The sequence below is a fragment of the Rattus norvegicus genome, chromosome 4 (genome assembly GCF_021556685.1).
Source record: "Rattus norvegicus strain SHRSP/BbbUtx chromosome 4, alternate assembly SHRSP_T2T, whole genome shotgun sequence".
Taxonomy (NCBI): Eukaryota; Metazoa; Chordata; class Mammalia; order Rodentia; family Muridae; genus Rattus; species Rattus norvegicus.
The window spans coordinates 78,326,761-78,351,541 of record NC_141537.1 but is presented as its reverse complement, the minus strand read 5'-3'; the positions used below and the strand labels follow the sequence as shown (position 1 = coordinate 78,351,541).

The 24,781-nt window shown below is 49.7% G+C and overlaps 1 protein-coding gene across 24 annotated transcripts; it reads right to left on the bottom strand.

Moving 5' to 3' along the window:
* Positions 1-3,298: 3,298 nt before the first annotated feature.
* On the bottom strand, positions 3,299-24,741 carry Krabd3 (KRAB domain containing 3). Of its 24 annotated transcripts, none has more exons than XM_087658051.1 (18): positions 24,483-24,741; positions 17,165-17,304; positions 16,679-16,798; positions 16,039-16,188; positions 15,260-15,415; positions 14,240-14,371; positions 13,672-13,845; positions 12,846-13,013; positions 11,913-12,113; positions 11,292-11,465; positions 10,737-10,916; positions 8,638-8,790; positions 7,980-8,129; positions 7,126-7,320; positions 6,895-7,035; positions 6,053-6,157; positions 5,604-5,717; positions 3,299-4,572 (listed from the first exon to the last, which is right to left on the bottom strand). In XM_087658051.1, exons 2-18 carry the CDS (start codon positions 17,196-17,198, stop codon positions 3,761-3,763), a joined length of 3,159 nt encoding a protein of 1,052 aa, XP_087514177.1. In that variant the 5' UTR covers positions 17,199-17,304; positions 24,483-24,741; the 3' UTR covers positions 3,299-3,760.
* Between the last annotated feature and the right edge of the window lie 40 nt (positions 24,742-24,781).

Below are 24,781 nucleotides of genomic sequence, written 5' to 3'. Positions count from 1 at the left end.
ACCGACAGGCCTGATGTAATTGTGACCTTATTATGCTAATGTATGACTGGTTGTTGGTACTCTGATGTGGATTTTGGCTTCCACAGACTCTGAGGCTGGCGATGATGCCCTCCCTAGGACCGTCAGCAAGTTTTGGCTTCATAGTTGAGGTAATCTCATTGAGCTGGAGCCCAAAGCGCCACTTCTCTGGAAGCTTTGGCTATTCCCATTCCTCGGTTGACCTGTGAGGCCCTTGAATTCTTCTGTAGGAAGGGATTTAACAAACAACTCTTTAAGTGGTATAAAACTACTCAGGTTTTCTATGTTTCTCAATGTTTGAAGTGTTTTATAATTTAATTTTCAAGATCTTAGCAAAAAGTTTTGTATTATCTTTTACAGCCAACATCTACAGTAACGTTCTTTTTCATTCCTGAGACTGGTTGCTTGTACTTTCTTTTTGCATTGGTATTTTACCTCAGGCTAGTCCCTTGTGTTAGTTTTGAAAGTATAATCATTATTTTTTGAGTATATAAAAATGTCTGAGATTTGCTATTTAACTCTAGCCTAGAAGGTAAAGTGTGGTAATACACATTCCATGTGATTTCAATACTTTTAAATTTGCCTAAACTTGCTCTAGGGCTTAGTCAACTGAGTTAATTTCCATACTGTTCTGTGTTTGTGTGGAAACAGCAGTCCTATAGTGTGGTGTATCTACATTCATGAAGTGGGAGAATTTTGTTAACAGCTTGTTCAAAATTTTAGCTTCCACCCTAATTTGTTTTATCAACTTGAGAAAATACTGAAATCTTCCAAATAGAATTGTGAATTCAGATGTTTCTCTTCTAGTTCTTTGGGAGGAGTGGAATGAGTATGAAAAAAATTAAAAACAACAACCACACCACAGCCAATCCCAAACAAGACAGGAAAGGAGGAGAAAAGAAAAAATAGCAAAAAACCCCAACCAACCCCAAACTCTGAAAGTGGGACAAAGCATAGAGTAGTAAGGTGTTCATCTGTGAATGAATCAGTGAGCAACACCATGTAAATGGGTTAAGGCCTCCAGGAACAGAACTCGACAAGATGGATCAGGAGGGAGCCTTGCAGTCCAGGTTATTTACAGGAGCCACACGTGAGATCCAGAGTTGAGCCAGCCCAGAGTGAGGTCACTGCAGCACTGAGAGATACTTCTGTGGAGGAACAGCTACATGCAGGGTGTCCAGGAAGTCACCGATGGTCCCTGGGGCCACCTCCTTCAGCCTTCCCTCGGTCTGCTCAGTGAGCAGGACTCACCCTCTTAACCCTGTGGGTGTTATAAGGAAGAAGTCCCCACTCAGGGATGGCTTATGGCCACTTCTCAGATCAGCAGGGGATAGACCTCTGGTTCCCACCTCCTGGGCAGTAAATCTGAACTGAGTTTAACAGGTTGTCTCAGACCATCCTGTCAGGAAGTGGACCCAGTAAGCCCAGGAGGCTCTCTGATTAACAGCTGTGATAGCAGCAGGTCCTAGAGACCTTACAGTGGTGTGTCGTAGCTGACACCACAGAAATCCATAGGGTTCTAGTGGCTCATGTTCCAGTCTAAACATTTCTTTAAACCTGTTATTCTGTCCAGTTGAATGACTTCAGCTTGGTTCCAACTGCCTTTATGGCACAGCCAAGGGAAGCACTTACCACCCAGGAGATGATAGGCCTGGGTAACTGTCCTGTAATGCTGTTTGGTCATTTGTGCTGGCTGTCAGCAAGGCAGACGTCCCATCCCTTTCACCGACAGACAATGTAGTCTCATGCTTAGAAGAGAAAGGACAAACTTCCTGTCCTGGCCAGGGACACCTATACCAGCCTGCAGTCTGCCTCATCAACTTAAGACTACCCAGATCTTTCAAGTAGGATTATGTAATTGAATGTTTCTCTGCTCTGGACCTGGGTCTTATCCCTGCCCACTGGTGCTGTAAGCACCAGCAGTGCCCCACTAGCATGGAGATGCAGCTGCCCTGGAAGCTGCAGCCACCTGATTTCTACTCCACATGTAGGCAGACTTCTTGGGGGGCGTGCTTTAGTCTTTAAAGCAGTAGTTCTCAACCTTACTAACGTTACAAACATTAATAGTTCCTCATGTTGTGGTGACCACCAACTATAAAATTATTTCTTTGTTACTTTATAACTATAGTTTTGCTGTTATGAATCATAATGTAAATGTCTGATATGTGATCCTTAAAGGGTGGATCCTTTGTGACCCACAGGTTGAGAGCCACTGCTTTGTGACTGTATTTGTTTAAACCACACTCACCCAGCCCTAGGCATGGCTACCTGAGGGGCACCCAGGCCCTGGATATCCTCAGGGACCATTACTTTAGGCTGTCACAGGGCAAAGCAGCCACTAGAAACTGCCTGTGGCTGACAAGACCAAGGCCATGACACCCCAAGCTTCAGCAGGCAGTCTCAGGCCTTCCTAGCTCCCATGGGTGTAGGCACAGCTCCTGAAAGGCCTGAGGATCAAAAGGAATTCAGGCCAACTCTGAAGGACACAACTGTGTAAGTATAGGGTGGCCAGCTGTGGTAGAGTGCCAAACATTTTACCAGGGCGGAAGCAGATAGTGACATCTAGTCAGCCTAGGTCTTAGGTGTATTATGAGCTAGACAGTGCCCTCCTCCCTGTTTCTGTTTAATCCTAACGGGCACAGGTGGCCTGTATGTAGCTGAGGAATGTGATCTATGCAACCAACATAAACTTGTAAGCATACTCAAGACATGGCTTTCTTCTGACTTCCTTTCAAATCTCAACTGTCTGGTTCTTGAATATAAACTTTCTGGATGACAAAGCTGTCATGATGTGAAAAGGGAGACACCAGGCACTAGGGAAAGCCCCCACCCCATCCTCCCCTCAGCACTTCAGAATGTGATGTTCTTTTGTCTTTAGATTAAGATCAAATGAGAATGGGCATCAATTGAAACATCTTGTGTCCTGGTATGAGTGGCATTTGGAGAAAAGACTCAAAGATGCCATGTGAACATGAAAATAGCTATCAACAGAACCAAATGTCCCCTGCAGAACAGAGTCTGGCAGGACCTAGATTTGGGACCCCTGATTTAAGCTGCCCGGACTAAGTCTGTGACACTTGTACACAGCTCAGGAGACTGGCACATGTGCAGAGGCCCTGTGGCATTCTGTGCCAAACTGTACTACACATGCTCAGTTCCCATGAGGTGCATGTGTGGAAAAGGGAACACCAGCTGCTGAGTTCCCAATGTACTGGTGACAATCCAGGCACCCATGCCCAAGTGCCGCCCCTCTGAGCACCTTCCACAGAAGCCAATGGCCTTTACTTAGCAACTAATATATTTAATTTTAGAATCCATGTGGGTAAATTCAGCTTAGATCTCAGTCAGGCTCTCCCTAAATGAGATCAAAGGCTAGCCTTTTAGTGTCCTTGAGATCAGGAGCAGGGTAAGGTGCCCTTGTGGTGCCCTCTGCAGCTCGCTCTGTGCACATGTGGTATGCACGACACCCACCTGGAACCTACATGGCTTTGCCAAGGAGGAAGAGCAACCGACTGAACCCGAGCCAAGAAAGCCAGAGGCATGGCTGAGGAATGCCTCTTCCGTGGCTCTATGCAGACACCATGGAGGCTTGGCATAGAAGAGGCAGAGCCACACTTGCAGCAGCAATGAGAGGGCTGGTTGAACAGGTAAGCAGACAGCCTGGGATGGTTGGACTCCAGAGCGTCCCACCAGGACATCCCTGCCACCCAGAGTCCCCAGCAAGGCTGAGCAAACAGCCCAGTTAATGGGCCCCCCACCTTGGATCCCTGTGGTCACCTCCCCAGAGGTCTTTGCTGAGGGCATCCCCTAGCAGGCTGTTAGGGTCCTTGGGCTGGTTTGGAATGCTGACTGCTGCCCCTCTAGCAGCCTGAGGTTCTGGGTCTGCACTGGTTGTAGGCGAGGCCACAAGGGGGACCAAGGCAGTAGGCACTGAAGGGGAGAGGGGATTCTGGTAGCATTCAGTGTGTTCCAGAGAGGGGTGTGCAGTCAGCACAGTGTGGCTTCCAGGTGTAGAGGAGATCTGCTGGGATGAACTACAGGTGGGCCTGGAAGATTCTACTGAGGAAGCTTCTGGAGGCAGCTGAGGCACCAAACTACCCTTCCCTCTAGGGAGTCCTGAGTGGTCACCAGCCTTGCAGCCTTCTGCCTGGGTCCGCAGGATCTTTGGTCTGGGCCTGGTGGGGCCCTTCTGTCTCCAGTAGGGTAGATGTCGGTGGTTCAGTCTGTTGATCCAGCGAGGTCTCTGTGGGAGGGGCAACCGCCAGGAACCCTTACCCTTTGGCCCAAGGCTCCATGGGCGCCTTCCCAGCTGATCCATTTGGGTCCTCATGGTTGCAACTTCCTGAGTCAGGCCTGCCAAGGTCACTGCAAGCTGGTCTAGCTTGTCTGTGAGGGCAGTGCCAAGGTTATGCAGTTCCTGCTGCAGGGACCTGCCACAGGGGCATGGTGGCTGAAGAGAAGTGGGTGACCATTTTGACAAGACAGTTGTGGGGAGGGGAGACTTGCTAGGTGGTTCCGGAAGGTCCCCAGAGAACAGCTTCCCATGAGTCCTGGCTAAAAGCAGAGGAAGGGTGGGTAAGAGTGCTTAGATGAAGGAAAGCAGAGGAAGGGTGGGTAAGAGCGCCTAGATGAAGGTCTTTTCTCTAGCTCCAGTGACCGCGTTAGTGTATTCAGTATCCTGCCTAGAAGGCCAGGTTTCCAGAGAGCTTAATCTTAGGTTCCCCCTTTCCCAAAACGGTCTAATTCTTTAGTCCCACGTGTCTTGTAGTGGGTCTCACCCCAGGCACCATGGTACTGGTCAAGGCCTCTGACATTCTTCACCCACTTAGCCCAGAATGGAAGAGGGATCTACTGTCTGTAAAGCCCCGTCAAGGCCTGCCCTTGTCTTTTCAGTATCGTTAGGGCTGCAGACAGTGAAGGACAGGCAATGGCCAGAGTGGCCTAAGGACTCATATCTTGTCTCCCCAAGCTTTTCAATTAAAGCTAGGATCTGCAACTGAGGCAGCAGGATCACATGCTCCAGGTGGCCTGGGTTACTTGGTGAAACCTTGTCTCAATCAAGATCTAACGAACACCACAAAACAAGTAAGAATGTGGTCTGACGCTTCATCTGAAGAAGGGCAGCCAGGGCTCTCAACAAAGCCTTGCATTCTCGGAGGAGGAGGAGGAGGCCTAGAAGGCACCCACATAAGTGTAAGAGCAAGCAGATACTCGGGTCCTGCATACCCGTGAGGCCTTCCCAGCACAGCTCAAGACACGGGGACATCACCCTGCCAGTTGTCACCGTGGGTCCCTAATGTGAAGCTGTGTGCTGTGCAGGATCTCAACAGTGCTGAGGTTCAGTTCCCTCAAACCCACACTTTGACTCCATATGCTTCTCAGTGTCTCTAAAAGGTGAGCTTGTGCACTTTTATGAAAACCCTGACGTAAAGTGACCCAAGTACTGAGTGGCTTCAGTGTAAGGCTTTCCTAACGTGACCCAAATGATGAACCTGGAACATGTTTACTTCCTTAGGATGGGATCTGGTTCTGAATCTCCCAGCGGCCACTAAAGCACAGTGAGTGCTGAAGAGCCATCAGCTCACCTGTGGCACTGGGCCGTCCCTGTCCAGGCTCCAGGTCCCTGGAGTCTTCTTCAGTACCCTTGGGCTCAGACCTTTCCTCCAGCTGAGGGGCAGGCCACGGGTGCCCAGCTGCCTCTGCAGAGAGAGCACAGAGCTCGCAGAATTAGGACAATATTGCTTTGTCAGCACCACTCCGACATGGGGATATTCTGATGAGCCACAACCCCCATTCCTACCCTCACCCCAGTGAAAACTCTTCAACTTGAAAAACATGATTAAGTCAGATACAAGATGCTAGGGAGCTGACGGCTGGCCTGCTGTGGCATATGGGGACCCGCTCTGCCATTTCCTACTAAATCCTCGGTGTCTGATAAGGAAATGTGAGGAATGTAGCTCCTCCTGAGTCCTATACAGGTGGCAGCCAGAGCCTATGAGGGGAGCAGCCTCTGAAGACGGTTTTGGGCCCCTACCTCCTTTTCCTTCTTTTCCTTCAGCACTGCTGACAGGGCCAGGCTGGCATGTGCGCTCTGCACCATCCTCTCTTCTGGGTGGGTGTGTCTTCTCTTCTGCTCTTCCTGTAGAAACAAAGTCTGGGTCACAGGGTCACAGCTTAGCTGTAATACCAGGTGTCATTTCTGTACTTCTGGGCCAATTTCAAAAGTTCTATTCTCACTACGTAACTGTGTATGTGATGTTGGGGATCAGACCCAGGGCCTAATGTATGCTAGATAAATGCTTTACCAATGAAAAACACCACTTTTGATATTTCTTTTATTTATTTATTTTTTAAGATTTATTTATTATATGTAAGTACACTGTAGCTGTCCTCAGACACACCAGAAGAGGGCATCAGATTCCATTACAGATGATTGTGAGCCACCATGTGGTTGCTGGGAATTGAACTCAGAACCTCTGGAAATGCTCTTAATCACTGAGCCATCTCTCCAGCCCGATATTTCTTTTGTTAAAATTGTCACCTTAAAAATACTATTGGATACCAATGGTGTGTGTGTACACATATGCATGTGAGCATATATTAATAAACACATATATAAAATACATAATATATATGATATAATATTTATAATGTATACATCACTTGGTGGTTTACCCAGACCCCCTAATAGAACACAGTCCTTGGCTCCTGGGCTTACCTTCTCTCTGGCCCAGCCTTACAAGCTCTAAAGCATAAAAAATTAGGGGAACATTTTAATGAGAGCCAGCAAAAGGACAGTGGAATGTAGAGATTGAAGCCTGGAGCCTTGGCCCACTGGGGACATGTGGCTGTCATCCAGGGAGACTCTAGGTTCACCTGCACTGAGGTTGCTGCAGGCCCTGGGCTCTGCTCTCTCAGGGTCTTCGGCAGAACAGGTATTGTCGTTGACTCTTGGAGACGCTCCAGAGACAGGGTCCAGATGAACTGGGTCCTTACAGGAGGGAAGGTGGTCTTTCTCTGTGCCATAAGTAAGCTAGCATCAGAGTACTGACGGGTACCCCAACGAGCAGCTTACTGTTCCTCCCACCCCCATGCTAGCAGACTCACGCTGGAGGGGTGGCTGCCAAAAGGCAGGCTCTGGTCTTAGATCTTCTCCATCAGAGCTGCTGAAGCTGGAACTGGAGCATGGGCTGGGACTGGGGCCGGGGCCAGTCACGCAGGTGAAGCGCAAGGGCCTCATGGGCAAGATCCCCTTCAGAGAGTTCTCCAGGCGGTGCAGAGGGGAGGGCATGGTGGCTGTCTCTAAACAAAGGAGAAGACTTCACTGACTAGTACCTGACAGCAGCAGTCTGGAGAGCCAGGCACTTGGGATTTGTCTTTTTCTGCTCAGCCACACCCCATGGGCTCTAGTGGATCCTGAATAACTTACTTCCCGGTTATAGGCAGAGAAGCAAAGCCAGTAGCTAGCCATGTCCCTGGTTCAGTGAGCTGCAGAACTTTCTGGAAGTTCCTGGAAGATCTAGAATTCCTGATTGGGAGAAACTATTCCTGATCAGGTTTGTTAGGTTTTGAGCCTTGCAAGCTCAGCTCCTTCCCTCTGGGTAGTAGGTTGCCAGCCCTCTTCTCAGCAGACCCTCTCTATACAGCACCACACAAGAGTTGCAGTTTACTGAGGGTCACTGATGAGTGAAGTGTCTTCCTCCTACCCACTGCAGAGACTGACTAGCATGGTCCTCCTAGAGCCGCCTACAGTCAACGAGGTGTATCTGTCAGTCACACAGCATCTCCGCTGCAGACCCCACAGGGAGACCACACAACATCCTATTCTTTCTGTCCACTTCTACAGTCCGTGCAAGGGAAGGGAGGGCGGACAGAAATAGAAAGACAGAGAAGGGAAGGCTACCGCCTCGACAAAAACTAACTGGGGGTAAACTATGATGTATGCCCTGAAGGAAGCTTACCCTCTTGTGGCCACTGCCATGTTGGCCTGGGAGTCACTTGGTGGCAGGTGGGAGTGCAGGTCTGTGGACTGCCTCGATGGAGACTCCTGCTGGGTACTTCTCCATGACGCTGTCTGAGGTGGGGTGGCTCAGAGGCCTCACCCCTCAGTCCTGTTTTAATGAGAATAGTCCCGATAGTCCTGTGGCATCTCGTACTGCCACAGAATGAACAGAATTTCTGCTACTGCCAGGCTTTTAGCACACAAGTTGCAGATGTGGAAATGGCTCTGCTTTGTCACGGCACCAACCAAAACCTTTTACTCCCGACCCAAGCCACATGGAATCTCAGGAGGTGTACAGCTCAGTGCCCAGACCACAGGGCATAAGGGATGATGCAGCCATGTCAGAACACTTGGCCAGCCACGCTCTGGCTCAGTGGGCAGCACACAGTGGTGCTTGGCCTCCACGTCTTGGACGCTGTACTCTGCCTGTGGCTCATCTGCCCGTGAGTCTGCATGTGCGGGGGAGTGACTATCTATCTGACTGTCGTCAGCCTGTTTCGGAGCATCCTCCCAGCTCAGCTGAGATCTGAGGGCTGCGACATCGCTTGCTGCCAAAGCCAGTGTAGGATAGGAAGGATTGCTCTTCTCTCAAGTATCCACAGCTACCATTTCGTTACCTTCTCTGTCTCCAGTCCAGTTCCTGGGCTCTGTTCTCTTCAACCCCCTATTGACAGCTGAGGAGCAAGGCCAGGCAGCCTGTGGCCTGGGAACAGGGATCTCTCTCAGGCAGTTCTCCAGGCCCTGAAGTGGAGAGTTTCCTGGTGCATAGCCTGTGAAGGTCAAACATGAACAGTCTTGGATGGGTAGCCAGTGTCCTGTGAATCCCTGGAGCCTGTCTCTTTTGTCCTGATTAAAGCAGAGGAAGGAGACACAGAATATGGGGTCCCAGATGAAGACGTGACCTAAACACTTGTCATCCCTGGCTTTGGGGTAGCCCGTGCTCAGGCTGCTCTGGAGAAAGCTGACACAGAAGTCTGCTTGGGGGCTAGAATGAAGGAGTCTAGTTGCAGGTATAGGTTTTAGGCTCCCTCAGTACAACAGCTTGTCACCATGGTGAGGGGTGATGCTGCCTCCTGTTGTGTAGGATACCCTAACAATCAAATGTGTACAAGGCTTCTTTTCACCTTCCAAGGAGGGCAAGCTGCAGGCCTTTTTGCCTCTAAGTATGACATCAGGTTACAGGAAGTCTAATTCTCCACAGGTTTCAGACACATCGCCGACAGCACTCCTAGTCAAACAGTCTTATGCAACTAACATGAACTAGATGACGTGAGATTCTAGTGGGATATGGTTAACAGACAGCACTGGCCACATTCCTTTGTGAGGTACCTCCTGTCTACTCTGGACCTGGGCAGAGGTTGTAAACAAGAGGCTGTCACGTGGGGCTGGTGTAGCATAGCATAGCTTAGAAGCGGAAGCCACAGCAGACAAAGGTGCTTGGTGCCAAGCCTGAGTACACTTGAGTTTGATCTCCAGAACAGTATGGTGTCTGAAGTTTAGAACTGACTGCTGCAAGTTGTCTTCTACCATATATATGCCATGATACATACACACACACACACACACACACGCACACACGGGAGAAGCTAAAAGCTGAAGAGCATTTGATTTGTACACTGTGGGGAGCAGGGGTTGGGGGAGGAGAAAGAGGTTGGGGGTGTGTGGGTGTGGGAGCAGGTGTTGCCTCAATAGGACTCAGGAAGAGAAAAAAGCAGGATCTACAATGAAAGCAGTCTCCTGAAGGCTGAAGGTTACAACTTGCAGCAAAATGTTACTTAGCTCTTCTATGTATGTACCAGACAAAAGCAAACTAAGTCATTCTGCCCACTATTACCATTAAGCAGTGTTTGGCAAAACCAGCAGAGTCTCTGATCAGGGCAAGAACAGGACACACATAAACATGTGACTTACTCAGCTGGCTTTGTCCTTGTCCTTAGTATCAGCTCTGCTGCTTTAAAAGCTGGGCAGTGCCACAAGCTAAGCTTCACGCTGATTCTGCTGTTGACTTAGAGTCACTGAATGAGGAGCTTGGGAGGTGTGCACTTGGGGACTCTGAGAAAATGTAGCTTCCCACAGCCATCCACAATGCCCAAGGAAGCCCTGGGAGACTGGTTTAACTCATCACAGTAAACTAAAACAAGTCACTCTTTAAGCTGCTGGTGCCAAGTCACTGAGGCAGATGTCAGTTTTACATTTCCAGGTCTTTCCACTAACAATGGATGTGGCCAGGGCACAGATGGGCAGATGAACCGGGTATCCATCACAGGACAAGGCAGACATGACTGTTCCAAGAGGAAAGGCAGAGGGAGATGCTGAGAGAGCTCATAAGACCCCAAAGTTCTCAAGACTGACTTCCTTCGGCAGGGCCCAGGGAGGCACATGATACTGAGTACAACTCTGAAGGCAGTCAGTCTTCTGTGGTTCTCACACTATTTCCCCTAAGCTGGAGGTCAGTTAGTATTAGAGACACTTCATTCTGTCTGGAATAGGGAGCATTTACTATAAAGGGAGGTTAAGGACACATGGCCAGTCATTGTCCTACCCCCTCTGAGCCAAGTCACCACAACAGACTCTGCTGCTTTGCCAAGACAAGTCCTGAATCTGCTTCTGCTGTGAACTCCTAGCTCTTCTTTTGGTGTTAGAGCAGAGATAATGGTGGGCAAGGACCGTGTACTCCTTCCTGGGGACTACAACCTCCGCTGGACCAGCAGCTCACCTTTCCCAAGCCTCTGCCCCTGGCTGCTCCGGGGACTCCTGAAATCCAGATCCCCATCACTGCTGCTGGCTGAGGAGAAGCTGGTAGAGGCAGCACCCTGAGAGCCACAGCCTTGAATCCCAGGTCCTTCTCTCACATAGCCCTGCAAGCTCAGAGGCAGAAGTGGCTCCCTTGTAGCTTCTGCAGAGAGAAGTATAATTGGGTCAAGCCAGAGCCTGCTGGAGAAATCCTGGGGCCTTAGAGTATATGGTACCAGGAGACCCAGCCCAGAGATCCCTTTCCCTTTACAGGGTTTCCCATGGCACTGATGAAAGGTCAGCCTAACATCTACCTGCTCCCCACCTCCCAAACGTTCTTGGGAATAAGGAGAAGTCCTCAGAGCAGGGAAAGTGGTTGGGTAGAATTTGGCTCTCACTAAACCTGGATAGCTATTTGGGGGAAGGCATCAAGCAGGGGTTAGGAAAGAAGGACATATACTTGAGGAGGTCCAGAGAGATGACTAGCACCTCCCTCCACTGTGCACACAGGAATAACTGCCAACCCTGGCCCAAGTACCTTCACTGTGAGATCCTTGTTGCTGTAGCTCAAACCTCTGAGATCCAGCGTCTCCTGGCTGAGGACTTCTGGACCATGAGATGGCTAGTGACTGAAGAGGTGATGACCCACCTGGAGGAATGCCCTTCAGACAGGCCTCCAGAGCTTCTAGGGGTGAGCTTGAGGTCCTGCTGGCTGGACAAGAGAAGACACCTTATCATCCTCTCTTGCTGGGCCCTGGCCTGCTTGTCAGACCCCAGCTTGGCTCTTGGCTGGCTGGCTGGCCGGCCCACAGCCTGCTTCTATAGCAGGCTCCAGGGATCTGCTAAGCAGATCCTCTAGCGAGGAACTCTCAAAGTGTTTTCTGCTTCTAAAGAAGGAATGGCGCTGACCCCAACTCTGAGGAGAAGGGTGGGACAGCCACCCATATGCAGTAGCCAGCACCTCACTGCAAAAGGAAGGTCCCAAAACCAGAGGGCTGCCTGTACATGGGCATGGATTAAGAACATAGACTACAGTGGAACAGCTTGGGAGGAGAGGCAAAGGAAAAGGGTCCTTGGCCAAAGAGAAGCAGGTACTTTTCCTGTTGGGCTTTGGAACTCATTCCCACTGGAATATGTGGGTAGATAACCCAGAACTTACCTAGAGCCATGGGGCCCCAGCGGGGCACACGGACTTCTCTGTTGTCTCCAATGGAGTGGGAGCTGTAGCCCTGTCTGCCAAGTTGACAGGATGCTGGTACTGGGGGACTTTGGGCCCAGCCATCCTCCACCTTCACCGTGGTAAGCATATTGCCAGCTCCGTGACTAGGGTGGGGAGGAGGAGTCTGGAGGTGTCTCATCCCTGTGGGAGAAGTGATTGCTGGGGAGCCTTGATTTCAGGCTTGGACTTACCTTAAGTCCTGAGAAGCTCCTCTTTATAGGCTTAGGAGGGACTTTCAAGGCGCCTCTGCCTCCATAGCAGTCACTGGCTCTGGGTATAGTCGCTTCTCAATCCCAAGCATAGATCCAAGTTACACCTCTCTCACCCCTGAGTGCTCTAGAGCTTTCTAAGACATGTTAAAAATGAATCCCTCCTTGGTCAGCAACAAGTCAGATCTTGCTTCTCATGCAGCAGGCTTGGCTCAAACTTACCCTCTCCACCCTTTTAAGGCTATGTTCTGAGGAATACGAGCTTATTGATGAACTGACGAATGATCCCAGTCCAAATATATGTGCTAGGACCCCAACCTCCAGTCATAGCACCAGGCCTGAGCACAGGACAACAGGAATCCCCAGTGACCATTACAATCTACTCTGCTGCAACTCTTGCCCTCTAGTTCATGTCTATCTCCCCAGTATCCCTTCTAGAAAGTTCTAGTACTTTTACCTCCTATAACAAGAGACAGTTTGGAAAATTATGAAGCACCGACTAGGGATCTCCAACTGCTTTGCTCTTTGTACAGTGATGAAATCCAATCCTGAGTCCTCTGACTAACACGCTGATTCAGGGCATCAGATTTTGGTGTGAAGGGTCACATAGCTGTACTCAGAGCAGGGAAACCAAACACATTACATCTAGTACCCCACCACTAACCTAGTGAGTGGCCTTTACCTCCAGAATGCCTTTTCCCTGGATCCTCCTGCAGCTGCAAGTCTGATGCTCCTGAGGGGCTGGGACGCTGGTCTGGAGCTTTCGGGATCTCCTTCAGACAGTTCAGCAAGCCCTGAAGGGGACAATCCCCGGGTGCTGCCTCTGTCTTCACTAAGGGAAAAAGCACCACACCTCACTTAAGTTCAGTATCTTTAGTCTCCTGACAGATAAACGAGGTCTGTCCTGAGGTGTCTGCCATCTGAGCATCACAGGGCCAGAAACTGGAAAGTCTATATTTGTATAGACTTTGCAGGTGGGCAGCACTGGGCACAGCTATCACTCAGGGCAGAAACTGAAGGAGAGGACTGGCAGTTTTCAGAGCTCTGAGTGTAGCTCCGAGGTGTACTGAGAGACACAGGTAACGTTATACATGAGGGTAATTCTGTAGTTAAGTTCACCCCAAGTCAGAGGATGGAACAGTCCCCCTCTACAGATACAAGACCAAGGCTCAAAGCTTGACAGTCTTGTGAGGGAAATCTCAGGCAGACCTGAGCATCCAGTGACACTCATTCATGTTAACAGAAAAAAGAGTTTTCCTCAGTCCCACATCAGAAGGAACAGAGAACAGTGAGGAAAACAGACAAGTCTGCTGCTGCTGTCCTAGAAAGAGCCATTGGGCTTCAGATCCTTGATCCTAGGGACACAGGAGCACCCAGTGGTCATATCACAGGAGACAGTATGGAACACAGTAATATCTATGAATGCTGGTCTGAACCTTCTGGGACTTTGGAGACTTTGGCCTGGGCAGGCCAAGTATCCAGGGACTCACCCGGGCAGGGCAGGCTCTCAGCTTCTACCTCAGCTCTGGTCTGCTTCAACATACTCAGGCCAGGGGGAGAAGGCGGCAAATCTGGCACTGTTCCCCGGTGCTGGGGCCTGGGCACAAGGATCTCCTTCAGACAGTTGATGAGGCCTTGCAATGGACTGTTCTCAGGAAGAGTGCCTATGCATGTACGAGGTAGCTAAGTCAGTGTAGTCCTGACAGGCAGCATGAGACCTTCAGCTACCTCCACCATCTCTGGGCACCCATTCAAACGCACAGGCTTATCTTATAGCATGCTTCTCAACTTGTGGGTTGCAACCTCCTTGGGAATAGCATATCAGATATTTACATTATGATTTATAACAGTAGCAAAATTACAGTTATAAAGTAGCAAGAAATTAATTTTATGATTGGGGGGTCACCAGAACATGAGGACTTATTTAAAGGGTCGCAATAGGAAGGTTGAGAACCACTGGCTATAGGGATGTCGTGGAGTTCAGTTGGATGAGTGACATGACTTTCACTGACCCCACTCACTCTAGGCTGCTCCACCTCAGGAAAGTCAGCCTTTTACCTGTTCCCATGCTGCCTCTATCCTGTCTTAGGTAACTCTTGCTCTGGCCCAGGCTTTGAGGGGAATGAATGAAGGTCTCTCCCGAGACTCCTACACCTTCCTTCTCTATAGACAGTGGTTTATCGTCAGTTTCTACTGCAAAACATAAAGAAGGCCATGTTAGGGAGGGACTCACATCCCGGGATCTCCCCAGATCTGTTTACCAACCCTTTGAGAGTCATCCAAATTGTAAATATTAGCCTCAGGCTGGGGCCATCTTTGGAGGATTTGCTCTAACAGGGCTGGAAGCTGTTTCCCAGTTCCTTCTGGTCTAGCTGTAAATGCTTCCAGACCCTTCCTCTGATCCCAGTCTGTGATTCTAGCCCAGCCAGTGAAGCCAGCAGCCGCACAGGTCAGCCTTGTACTCCAGACTCTTACGTGGGGCTTGTAAGGCAGATGGCACTTGGAACAACAGCTAATTGGAGTACGTTTTTTGGGGATGTCCTTTTTAATCTTTATTCCTTTAAATATTCTAAATTAAAACACCAAAACGGGTCTGGAGAGATTACTCAGCCATTAAAGGCTAGGCTCACAACCAAAAACAAAACAAAAACCAAAACATTCAGACAAGTACAATCTTCAAGAGTTCTGAAAGATAAAATGAGACCCCAGAGAAGCTCTGGTGACCAGCATTGCTCCCCTGGGGCTAGCTTTGCTGAGAGTCTGAGAATCCGAGCAGGTGCACACAGGTTAATGGCCTGCAGGGCCTGTATATTAGGGACTGCTCAGAGCTCCCTGTGAATACATACAGTCCTCAGTAATCAACATGGGGAACAGGCCATCTGGAATGAAGCATCATATCACCTGGTCTGTAGACCAGAGGCCAAGAGAATTCTCTCACTATTCAGAGACCTTTGTTTCCAGTTAGCTACAGAGCAAGCCAAGGCAGAGAAAGTGAAAAGGGCGCAAGGTCTATGGCCAGGTTCCTGGGCTAGGCCTTTACAGTGCTGGGTGTCCCTGTACATATTAGTTCAGACTCACTAGCAGGTAAGGGGCTTCCTTGTGCCCAGGCTCCAGGAAGGCTGCTGGAAGTTGAGCTGCCTGTGGGTGTGGTGGCCAGGCTGGGGTGGCTTGCAGGGCTCTCCGGAAGAGAACTGATCAGGCCTCGGGGAGGGCAAGCTTCCACAGCCACGGCTACTGTTGGGAGATGGAGAAGATGAACTGGTAAGTTGTCCTAACATCACCGCTGTCCGTGTTTTCCCTGTCATGTTCCACTAACAACCACCAGGAGTCAATGACCTGCGTACGCCATTGCTGAGCTCTGAAACTAAGACGCATGGTCTTGGCCATGTCCTGGTAAAGCACAGAGCACGGAGTATGAAGCCACTCTATACCTCTGCGCCCTTCCAACGTTAACTAGAGAGGGCTCCAATGGGTAGAGGGACACGACATGCTCCAGGAGGAGGTTGGTACTGAGCTGACCAAGTAGACAGGGAAAGAACAGACAGTCTGTGAAGCAGGATGAGCAAGGCCGGCAACAGGACCTGGGTCCCACTGGTTATCAGGACAAAGCTCAGCTTCTCTCTTGTTCTCCATCTGCTCAATAGGGACAAACACACTGCTCGCCACTGCAAGGTGCAAGGCAACAGGGAGGGATCACTAGGTGGCTGGACCCGTACCAGAACACCAAGGAAAGGCGTGAGCTGTCCCTGTACTCGACAGGTCCCAAAGGCTGGGAGGGAGGTCAAGCAGAGCTGGAAGGCGACTGTGCACAACACTGTGGCTGTAGTGAGGTTACTCTTGCAGCTTGTGTGACTTACCCTCAGGGCTTGCTTGCTCCCCATCCAGACTGGTGCTCCCACTCTCGGAGTAGTCCTCAGCACCCTTCACTTCTCCAAACAAGAACTCTGGAATCTCCTTCACCAGCTGCACTAACGCGGTGAGGTGCAGGCTCTGCTGAGGCTGCTCTCCTGTGGAGAGGTGTGTGAGCCCTGTGCTCAGTCACCTAGCTCCTCAGAGAACCCTCTCAGTCACAGATGAACAGTCGAAGACAGCAAGTAGCTCAGAGAAGGGGGTGCTGGACTCAGGAGGGTTCTGTGCCCAGTAGCTCCCAGTAGCTCCTCCTGTCTCCTTTCTATCAAGGGTAATACTGAAGGGTCCCATCTGGTCTTCTCACTTTCCTCCCTTACCTGCGCCCTGCGTGCCAACTCTACTGTTTAAACTGCAGGCTGGCTCTGGGTGGTGGTGAGGGGGCCCAAGTCAGAGGTCTCCCTGTGACCTCAGGTCTTATTCTGAGCATTTCTCCATATAATTGACCATATGAGTCTCCAACCCAGAGGAGTCAGGGCGAAGACTCAAGAGGCCCTGGACCAACTTAGCTGAAGTCATTTGAGGGGTAGAACCTAGGAGCTGAAAACTATGACTAGGAGAAAGTGCTCGAAGTCTACTGGGAGGACCCACCCTGGGAACTGTGCTCCAAAGCGGGTTTTTGTCCTTTATCCTGGTGGTTTTCTCCTGCTGTGGCTCCTCCAGCCTCTGCAGGTGACAGGAAAGCAGAGAGAGGAAGCAGCTCAGAGGTCCCTGGGGAAAGAAGGAGCAGTTACACCAGGAATAGAGTGGCTTTTACCCTCCCACAGTCATGTGATGGCCCAGATGCCTGCTTATCTACCTATAGATTTCCTTATGTGTTAGCATATGTGGTCATCAGATCGAAAGACCATACACCCTAAAGCCTTGTGCCCAGACCCCACTCCAGCTCACAGAAACAGGCAGAGTATCAAAGGAAAGCATGGCCCTGGGCAGCCTCAAGCTCTGAACACTCTCTACAACTCCTCAATTCACAGATGAGGAAACCACGACCTGGAGGAGCCTAGGGTCCCTCAGAGACTCAAGACCAGCTACCCTCTTCTGTCCCTGCAACCCACACTGGAGGCCTCAGGACCTCACCCACGGACACCAACGTCTCGTAGTTTTCCCGCATCACGTCTCGGTAGAATTCCCGCTGCCCCTCCTGCAGGAGCCGCCACTCCTCTTCAGAGAACCGCACGGCCAAGTCCTTGAAGCTGATGGGCACCTGTGGGTACAGTCTCCGGGGGGGTTGGCTGCAACCATGCCAACAAGGCCCACCCAAACTGTCCCTTGAGAACCAGCCTCATGGGTCTCTTGGTAGACACTGGGAACAGGCAGTGCAGAAATGGGTGGGACTGGCCTGGGAGCAGCAGTTACAGGGACCGTGCTGGTAACCCCAGGAAGATGTGCTGCCAGCAACATTTTAGAAACAAGGTCACCACACGTGTAACTTGGAAAGATGAAACTACATTCCCCCATACACAGGCAAGACCTATATTTGCTGTGTCAGTTAATAAGTGAATGCCCAAGGACCAGAACTCCAGCACTGTGGCATTGAAAGGGAGACATCAGCTAATGAGACCAGCTTGTTACCAAGGTCTAGTATTCTTTATCCCCAATTCCTGGGGTCAGATGTGTTTTGAATATTTGTTTTTGAGTGTTTTCGTATGCATATTGAGTTATTTTAGAGATGACACTTAGGTCAAAGTGAGAATGTTGTTCATATTTTGTTCTTTTGTACAAACCTAGCGGATGGTAACTTTTACAGAGTTTTTGACTCATTTTGACTACAAGTGTTTGTGAGCTCAGATGTGGGCTTCTCCACACGTGCCATCACAGTGCTCACAAGCTCTGCCCTGTGGAGCATTTTCCATCTCAGACTTTTGGACTAGGGTTAATCAACCCACAAAGCAAAGAAAAATCCCACTTAATGCTCTTCAGCAGGGATGGCATAATTTATGTCAGAAATTAAACACCATCAAAAAGCAGGGGGATGGGTAGCAACAAAAAACTCAGGAAGCCTTGAAGATCTAGAGATGTCTGCCACTTTTCTACCTGCCAGTCAGGTAGCAGGTGAACCAGGCACTCCTAGGCCTGACCTGTGCTTAGGGCCTCTGATCTCAGCTCCTGGGTGGGTCCAGGGTCCTAGTGGCTGGGCAGGATCCACCTTCACTCTTCCAGTCCCATCTGACCTTCAAGGCTTCAACTCTCCACAAACCCTGGTATAGCCTGGGTCAATTCCACTGCAGAGATCTGTGACACCCACCACCAGGCTCATCACTCAGCAGAAACACGCAAGAGGTGATGCCCACAAAGCCCTCCTAGGCTGCAGCCTAGTGGCTCCACCTCACCTAGCTTCCTACCCCACCCCTCCCCTATTGCCACTTAGCACTGAAAGCTTGTAGTGTGGTCCTTAGGGACCTGCTCAGAAGAAACCCAGAAACCCAGGAGCTTCCGGAAACACTTCTTACATCCGCACTTCACACCTTTAGCTACCATGCTGCCTCCTGCTTCCTTTCCTGTGGCTTTGTAAGCTGAGAGCAACAGCTCTTACTTTAAAGTCATCATGAAAGCAGCCATGAAAACTCAGGACAAGGACCAACGTCTGAGAGAAGAGAGCTTCAGTTACGGCAAGAATCAAGCATGTAAATAACACAAACAGAATGTAAGTTAAGGAAAGACTCCCTCTAGGTTAGAAACGAGCATGACTTGCAGAAAGGAAGTGTGAAGAAAATGGCCGCACTTCTAGTAAAGCAGAGAACTGTGAAGAAAATGGCCGCACTTCTAGTAAAGCAGAGGAGACTCTACTGCCTATTCATGCATATGTCACTGACTTTAAAAACTATCTCTGCTACGAATGACAGCCTTGTCATCCACTCCCCGCCAGCTCTCTGCCTGCCATTCCTGACAGCTGACAGCTACCAGTGTGCATTTATAGGCTCAGACTCCCAGAGCCCTGACATTTTGAAGTAGTTAGGCTCCAGTCACACATCTGGCCAAGGACAGCATCTCCAGTGACTGTTGACTCCGAAGCCCAGAAGCGATCAGAGGCTGTGTCCTTTGCCTCCTGGCTCATTGTGCATTCCCAACCATCTCTATGGCCTGGTGGGCGACCCAGCAGACTCTTTCCCCAGGCCTCAACTGTAGCCCTGGCCCACTATGGCCACTATCCCTCAGGAACATCTCAGGTACTCCACAAACCTCTAGCAGGAAGCCACTGTGCATTTCTTTTTTTTTTTTTTTTTTTTTTTTTTTTTTGGTTCTTTTTTTTTTTTTGGTTCTTTTTTTTTTTTTTTTTCCCCGGAGCTGGGGACCGAACCCAGGGCCTTGCGCTTCCTAGGCAAGCGCTCTACCACTGAGCTAAATCCCCAACCCCCACTGTGCATTTCTTGTTGGCCTCCTAGCACATAAAAGGTGGATAATCTTAGGTTCTGTACTAAAGAGACCACAGGGCAGGCATGGCACTGCTGCCCTTCAAAATATCTAGCACTAGGTGGTCCCAGCAGGCACCTGGGAATGTGCATCTCAAAAGGGTTTCTACCTAACCAATTAGAGGTTGACACAGAGGCTTGTAGTGAGAATTCTGGAATTTTAGTCTCTTAAAAAAAAAAAACTTAAGACATATTATAAGAATACATTTTTGTTGTAATCCTGGGTGTGGGGATATGGGGCTGCTCTGTAGCAGCTGACTGTGATTTGCCTCGTGCTCTAGCAGAGGCATGGTTTTGCCAGCTGCAGATAGTTTCTGCGATTGTGTGACATCTGGAGTTCTGGGAATTTTGAGTAGGTATATAAATGCTAGAGACTCAATTGGTGGGGGTTAGCAGTTGTTCAGGTGGGTTGGGAGCAGGGTCAAAGTAGAAACAAAAGAAAAATTAGATTTAGAGGTCTTTATCTCTTTCTCCCTTTTATCCTTTCTCTCCTATCTAGTGATAGGTGGTGAAATAGGAGGGGGATAAAGGGTGGGAAAAAGAAACCACAAAGTAACAAAGACCAGCTACAGAGGTTAATTTGTGTGATATAGTTTGTGCTGAACACACACACTTTCCTTCTAGGTGTCTGCAACTGGGTCAAGTGCTAGCAGATTGAGTAACCTGTTCTCACTAACAATCCTGGGTCTAGAGTCTCTGGCAAGACTCCCACCCACAGTGGGCATTCTACATGGGTCATTCAACTTCATGCTGGGGGAGCTAAGCACTTCCTGTGGAGGCCTCTGGGAACCTGCCCTCAAATGCTTTCTAACATCACACCAAAAGACAGTGCCTTTGCTGATTGTGTATTTGTCAGATGTCTTTCCACTGTCATAGACACAGCTATGGGGCTAACTACCGGCTAAGCCTGAATCCTCATGGATGTCTCTAAGCTTTAGATGCTCTTGGGGGGCCCACCACACTTGGACATCTTACAACCCCTCTATGAATTCTACCCATCACTTTCTAGCCTCTCCTGTGGCAGCTCTGCTACAGCTCTGTCCTCTGGCCCCTCTGATACTGCCCTCTTTCCCCTCTCCCTCTGGTACCCCAACAGCCAATACCTGGGAACTGTGGGGGGCTGGCAAGTGGGCAGAAGCTGCTGAGTGCAGACTCCCAGGTCTGCCACAACAGGCTCAGGGTCCAAATTGGGCATATTCATGCCTCCTGCAGGCCAAATATGCATGTTTTACTCCCACACATTACACATGTACTGCTGCTGTTTAATGAACACTCCTATCCTTTAGAAGTCATACAAATTACGATGTGTGAACACTCACCACCTCATGCACTAAGCAGACAACTATGGGGGATCAGGGAAAGTTCACCATCAAGACAGGGTCATAAAGCCAGAACAATAGAACCCCTGTTTATAATCCAACCTTCTCACTGTGCCGGCTAAGGGAGTCACTGGAAAGGGTAGCCAAGCCATGGCAGCAGAAAGACCTGACCTAATGGGGCCTGCAGCCTAAACTGCTGGAACTGGTCAACTATTTCAGACCCTGCCAGAGAAAGGGAGCTCCCACAGAATAGCGTAAGTTTACAGATGAGTTTAGTAAAAGGGGAGGTCTTGCTTGTGGATCCCTGGCCTTGGCCATGCCACATGTGCATTCTGGCCCACATAGCAGAAGTCTTCCTATACAGCAGCATGGCTCAGGCTACCACAGCTGTGTACTGCCAGCTCTCAAGTTTGTCCAGCACCTGAACGTCTATGAGACAGCTCTCTGTTAGCTCTTGGCTTCCCACATAGGGTCCACTCTGGGTCAGGGTGATTAGGCTATTCTGGGGGAAGTAATTTCTTGATAAAAAGATATGGTGTGCCTCTTCTTCCTCTCTTACTCATGCTCTTCTGTCCTTCTGCCTTTCATCATGGGACGACAGTGCTATTGGCTGAATGTGAAGAGTCCTCCAGTGCCCCCAAGCTAATGTTTTAAAAGCTTGTTCCCTGTCTGATGAATGATTTTAGGAGGTCATAGAAACTTTACAAAGTAAACCTAATATATCACTGGAAGTAGACCCTTTGGGGTGTAGTACTCGTGGTTCCTTTATGTCAACCCCCCTATCTCCCAACCAAGACTTAAAGAACACACACTTTGCTGCCCAGTATGTTTTGCCCAAGTACAGGGCAGAACAAATGACCATGACTGAATCCCCTGAAAGCAGGAGGCAAAGTAAACCTAGCCTCTCTTAGGTGTTTCTACTGGGTATTTGGTCAGAACAACCAGAAAAGTAGCTAACCCACACATTATCCCTTGCCAGATGCCAGTTCCTTGCCCTACTCTTTAGATTTCCCAGCAGCTAGAATTGTAGGGGAAAGTCTGGTTTGTTATTGTTGCTTTTTGAGAAGTAGCCTCACTGTTGTAGCCCTGGTTGTCCTAGAACTTATTGTGTAGGTCAAGCTGTCTTTAAACTCACAAGAGATTCAGCTGCCTCTGCCTCCCAAGTGCTGAGATTAAAGGTGTATATTGCCTCATCCAGCCAAAATCTGTTCTTTAGAAGTGACCCATCTTAGGTATTTTAATATACAAATACGAAGAAGCTGTATCTTCATGCATTTTTCGGTTTGCCAGCTTCATTTTCCACTAGAAGTAAGCACCTGGTTTCCTTCCCCTCTGGTTTCTACTACTATAACAGAATACCTGAGACAGGGTGATTATAAAGAAAATAAATTGACTGCTTACAGTTGCAGATGCTGGGAAACCCAAGGTCAAGGGGCCATGTTGGTTGAGGGCACCCCTGCCATCTCGTATGGTACATAATAGTTTGACGGGGAAACAAAGCCAGCAAGCAAGCCAGCCAGCCAGAAAGGCCTTCTAAACAAGGCTACTCCCTCAATCACCCATTAACTCCAATGATTTCCCCACAAAGCATAAACATATGACACTAGGAATTTAGTTTCTAACAGGTGAAATCCGGAGGGGATTTTCAAACCACAGCATTTTCATTAGTATTATGTGAGTCTGCTTAGTGTAAGTCAGTCCTCTTGAGAACCACAACCTAAGGTGCAAGGAATGACGACATATTAATGATGAGACTTCAGCCAAATGGCCGCCCCATCTGAGCCTTAGCAAACTCATCCTATTACAGATCATATCTAGTTCATAGGGATTCTGTATAGACAATATTAATTACTATAGGCTAGAATGAATGTCTAGAATAAATGCTGCGGCCCATTAAGTGCTGTGACTAGTGTCACTAGAGCCAAGCTGTCTGTCTGCCTAATATCCATTTACAGAGCACGGCTTGCCACCTCAGGCTCTTCTACACACCACTCCTGACTTTGGGGGGCAGCATATGTGGCTCTTTATCTCACGGCTAAATATATCTGGCTCTTTTAGGTCTTTGCATGCGATATTTTCCAGGCCTCTCTCCAACCTAGCCTCAAAAGGCAATCTGCACTGACAGTGTTTGTTTTGTTGATGTGGATGGGAACTTGCTTGAGTGAGGAGATGCTCCCTTCAGAGCTTTCCCAAGTGGAACTGGGGATGTTGGTCAGATGGTAAAGTGTTTGCCTGGCATGTCCTGGAATTAAGCCCCAGGGCTATGGTAGCATATGCCTGATTCCCGGTGGTTGTAGGAGGATCAGGTCAGGGTCATCTTCAGCCATGAGACTCTTGTCTCCAAAAATATAAAGAATAAAATAAAAAGCAAATGAAGAGTAAATAGTGAGTGAGTGTGTGTGTGTGTGTGTGTGTGTGTGTGTGTGTGTGTGTGAAGGACAGGGAGTGGGAAAAGGAGGGGAAGAGACAGAGTGGAACTACCACTGGCTTGCCATCCGAGCTCCTGCCCAACCCTCAGAAGAAAACCTTCTGGGCTAACTAGGACCATAGTAGTTGATCACTCTCCTTGCTCATAATTGCCACGATGGGCCTAAGAACCTGCTTCTACTGTGTCACTCTCTATATGAAATTGCAGTTTCAGCACTCAGTCTAGCCCCATTGCCCCAGCATGCCTCAGGCTACCAGGGTCAGACCTTGTATCCTGCTGCCACTCACTGTCCCCAGCTGCAGACTATGCACACACCCCTGTGATTCTGTCACTCCTGTCACACTGAACACAAAGATCTTAGACCTTCCCTGCCCCTTTCCCTCAGACTGTGACCCTGTACTTCTCTATGCAGCTACAGAGTATGTGGATATTCTTCCTTGAACATCAGGTCTGAGAGATCTGTGGTCCAATTCCCTCATTGGACCCAAACAAGCAGACTCTAGGATAGGGCCAGTGGGCGCATCTGAGCAAAAGTGTCCTTGGGCTACCTATCAGCCAAAGCTAAAAAGGACTCTCGAAGGCCAATTATCTGATTTACCTGGTTTACCGTTTCTCCTGGAATTCTTATGGGCTATTGGTGATGTCAAGACACAACCTCAACACAGCTGCCTAAGTCTGGCCAAAGCTCGTGGGCAACAAAATTGCACACCTGACTCTGGGTGTCTACCCAGAAGGCAGTGCAGCAACTGCCCTGGCATCTTAACAGTCTACAACCCTGCCGGAACTGTACCTAGGCCACAACAGCTGATGGGGCTCTTCTTCAGCTCTGGGATTGATATATTTTAGCAGCATTAACTTCGATCTGTTTTCTTTCTCCCTACTTTTTCGGCCCAACTCACCGGGATTCCGTATCTTAACAAAAATAAATGTCAGATTTAGTTATTCTCCCAAGATCCACTCAGGCTTCGATCGTGCACACCCTCTCACAATATCTTGTGTTGAAAAGCCAAAGGAATGAGTTTCCCGGGTAGAAAAAAAGCTCCAGGTCCTTGTGTCCTGGGAGAAGGGGAGAGCCTTAGACTTCTGGCTAGGGAATCCTGGGCACTGGCCGACCTTGATGCGCTCACCCAAGCTCAAAGTCGGCGGTGACGGCTCCTCCCGGGCCTGTTGCCCCGGGGATCGCGCTGCACCCTGAAGCCCGACCTAGGCGTCCGTCGGTCCGCAACGGCTCGTCTTACCTGGAGCGCCATGGCGGAACTCAGCTTCGCGACTCCGTGGCCCACCCAGCTTCCGGTGCGGCTCTAGCTGGAGGCTGCACCGAGACCCTCGAGACCCTCGGGGACAGCGGCCCAGTTCTGCACGACAGGAAGCGGGGCCGGGGGACTCGCTGCACCGAGAGCCGCAGAGTTGGCTCCTCTGGGTCGGCCCCGCGCTTCGCATCCCGGGAGGGGTGGTCCCGCTTCCGTCCGCAGCCCCCAGCCTCACAGCGAGAACGACGCAAGCGCAGACTACACTTCCCAGAGGGCGCCGTGGCTGG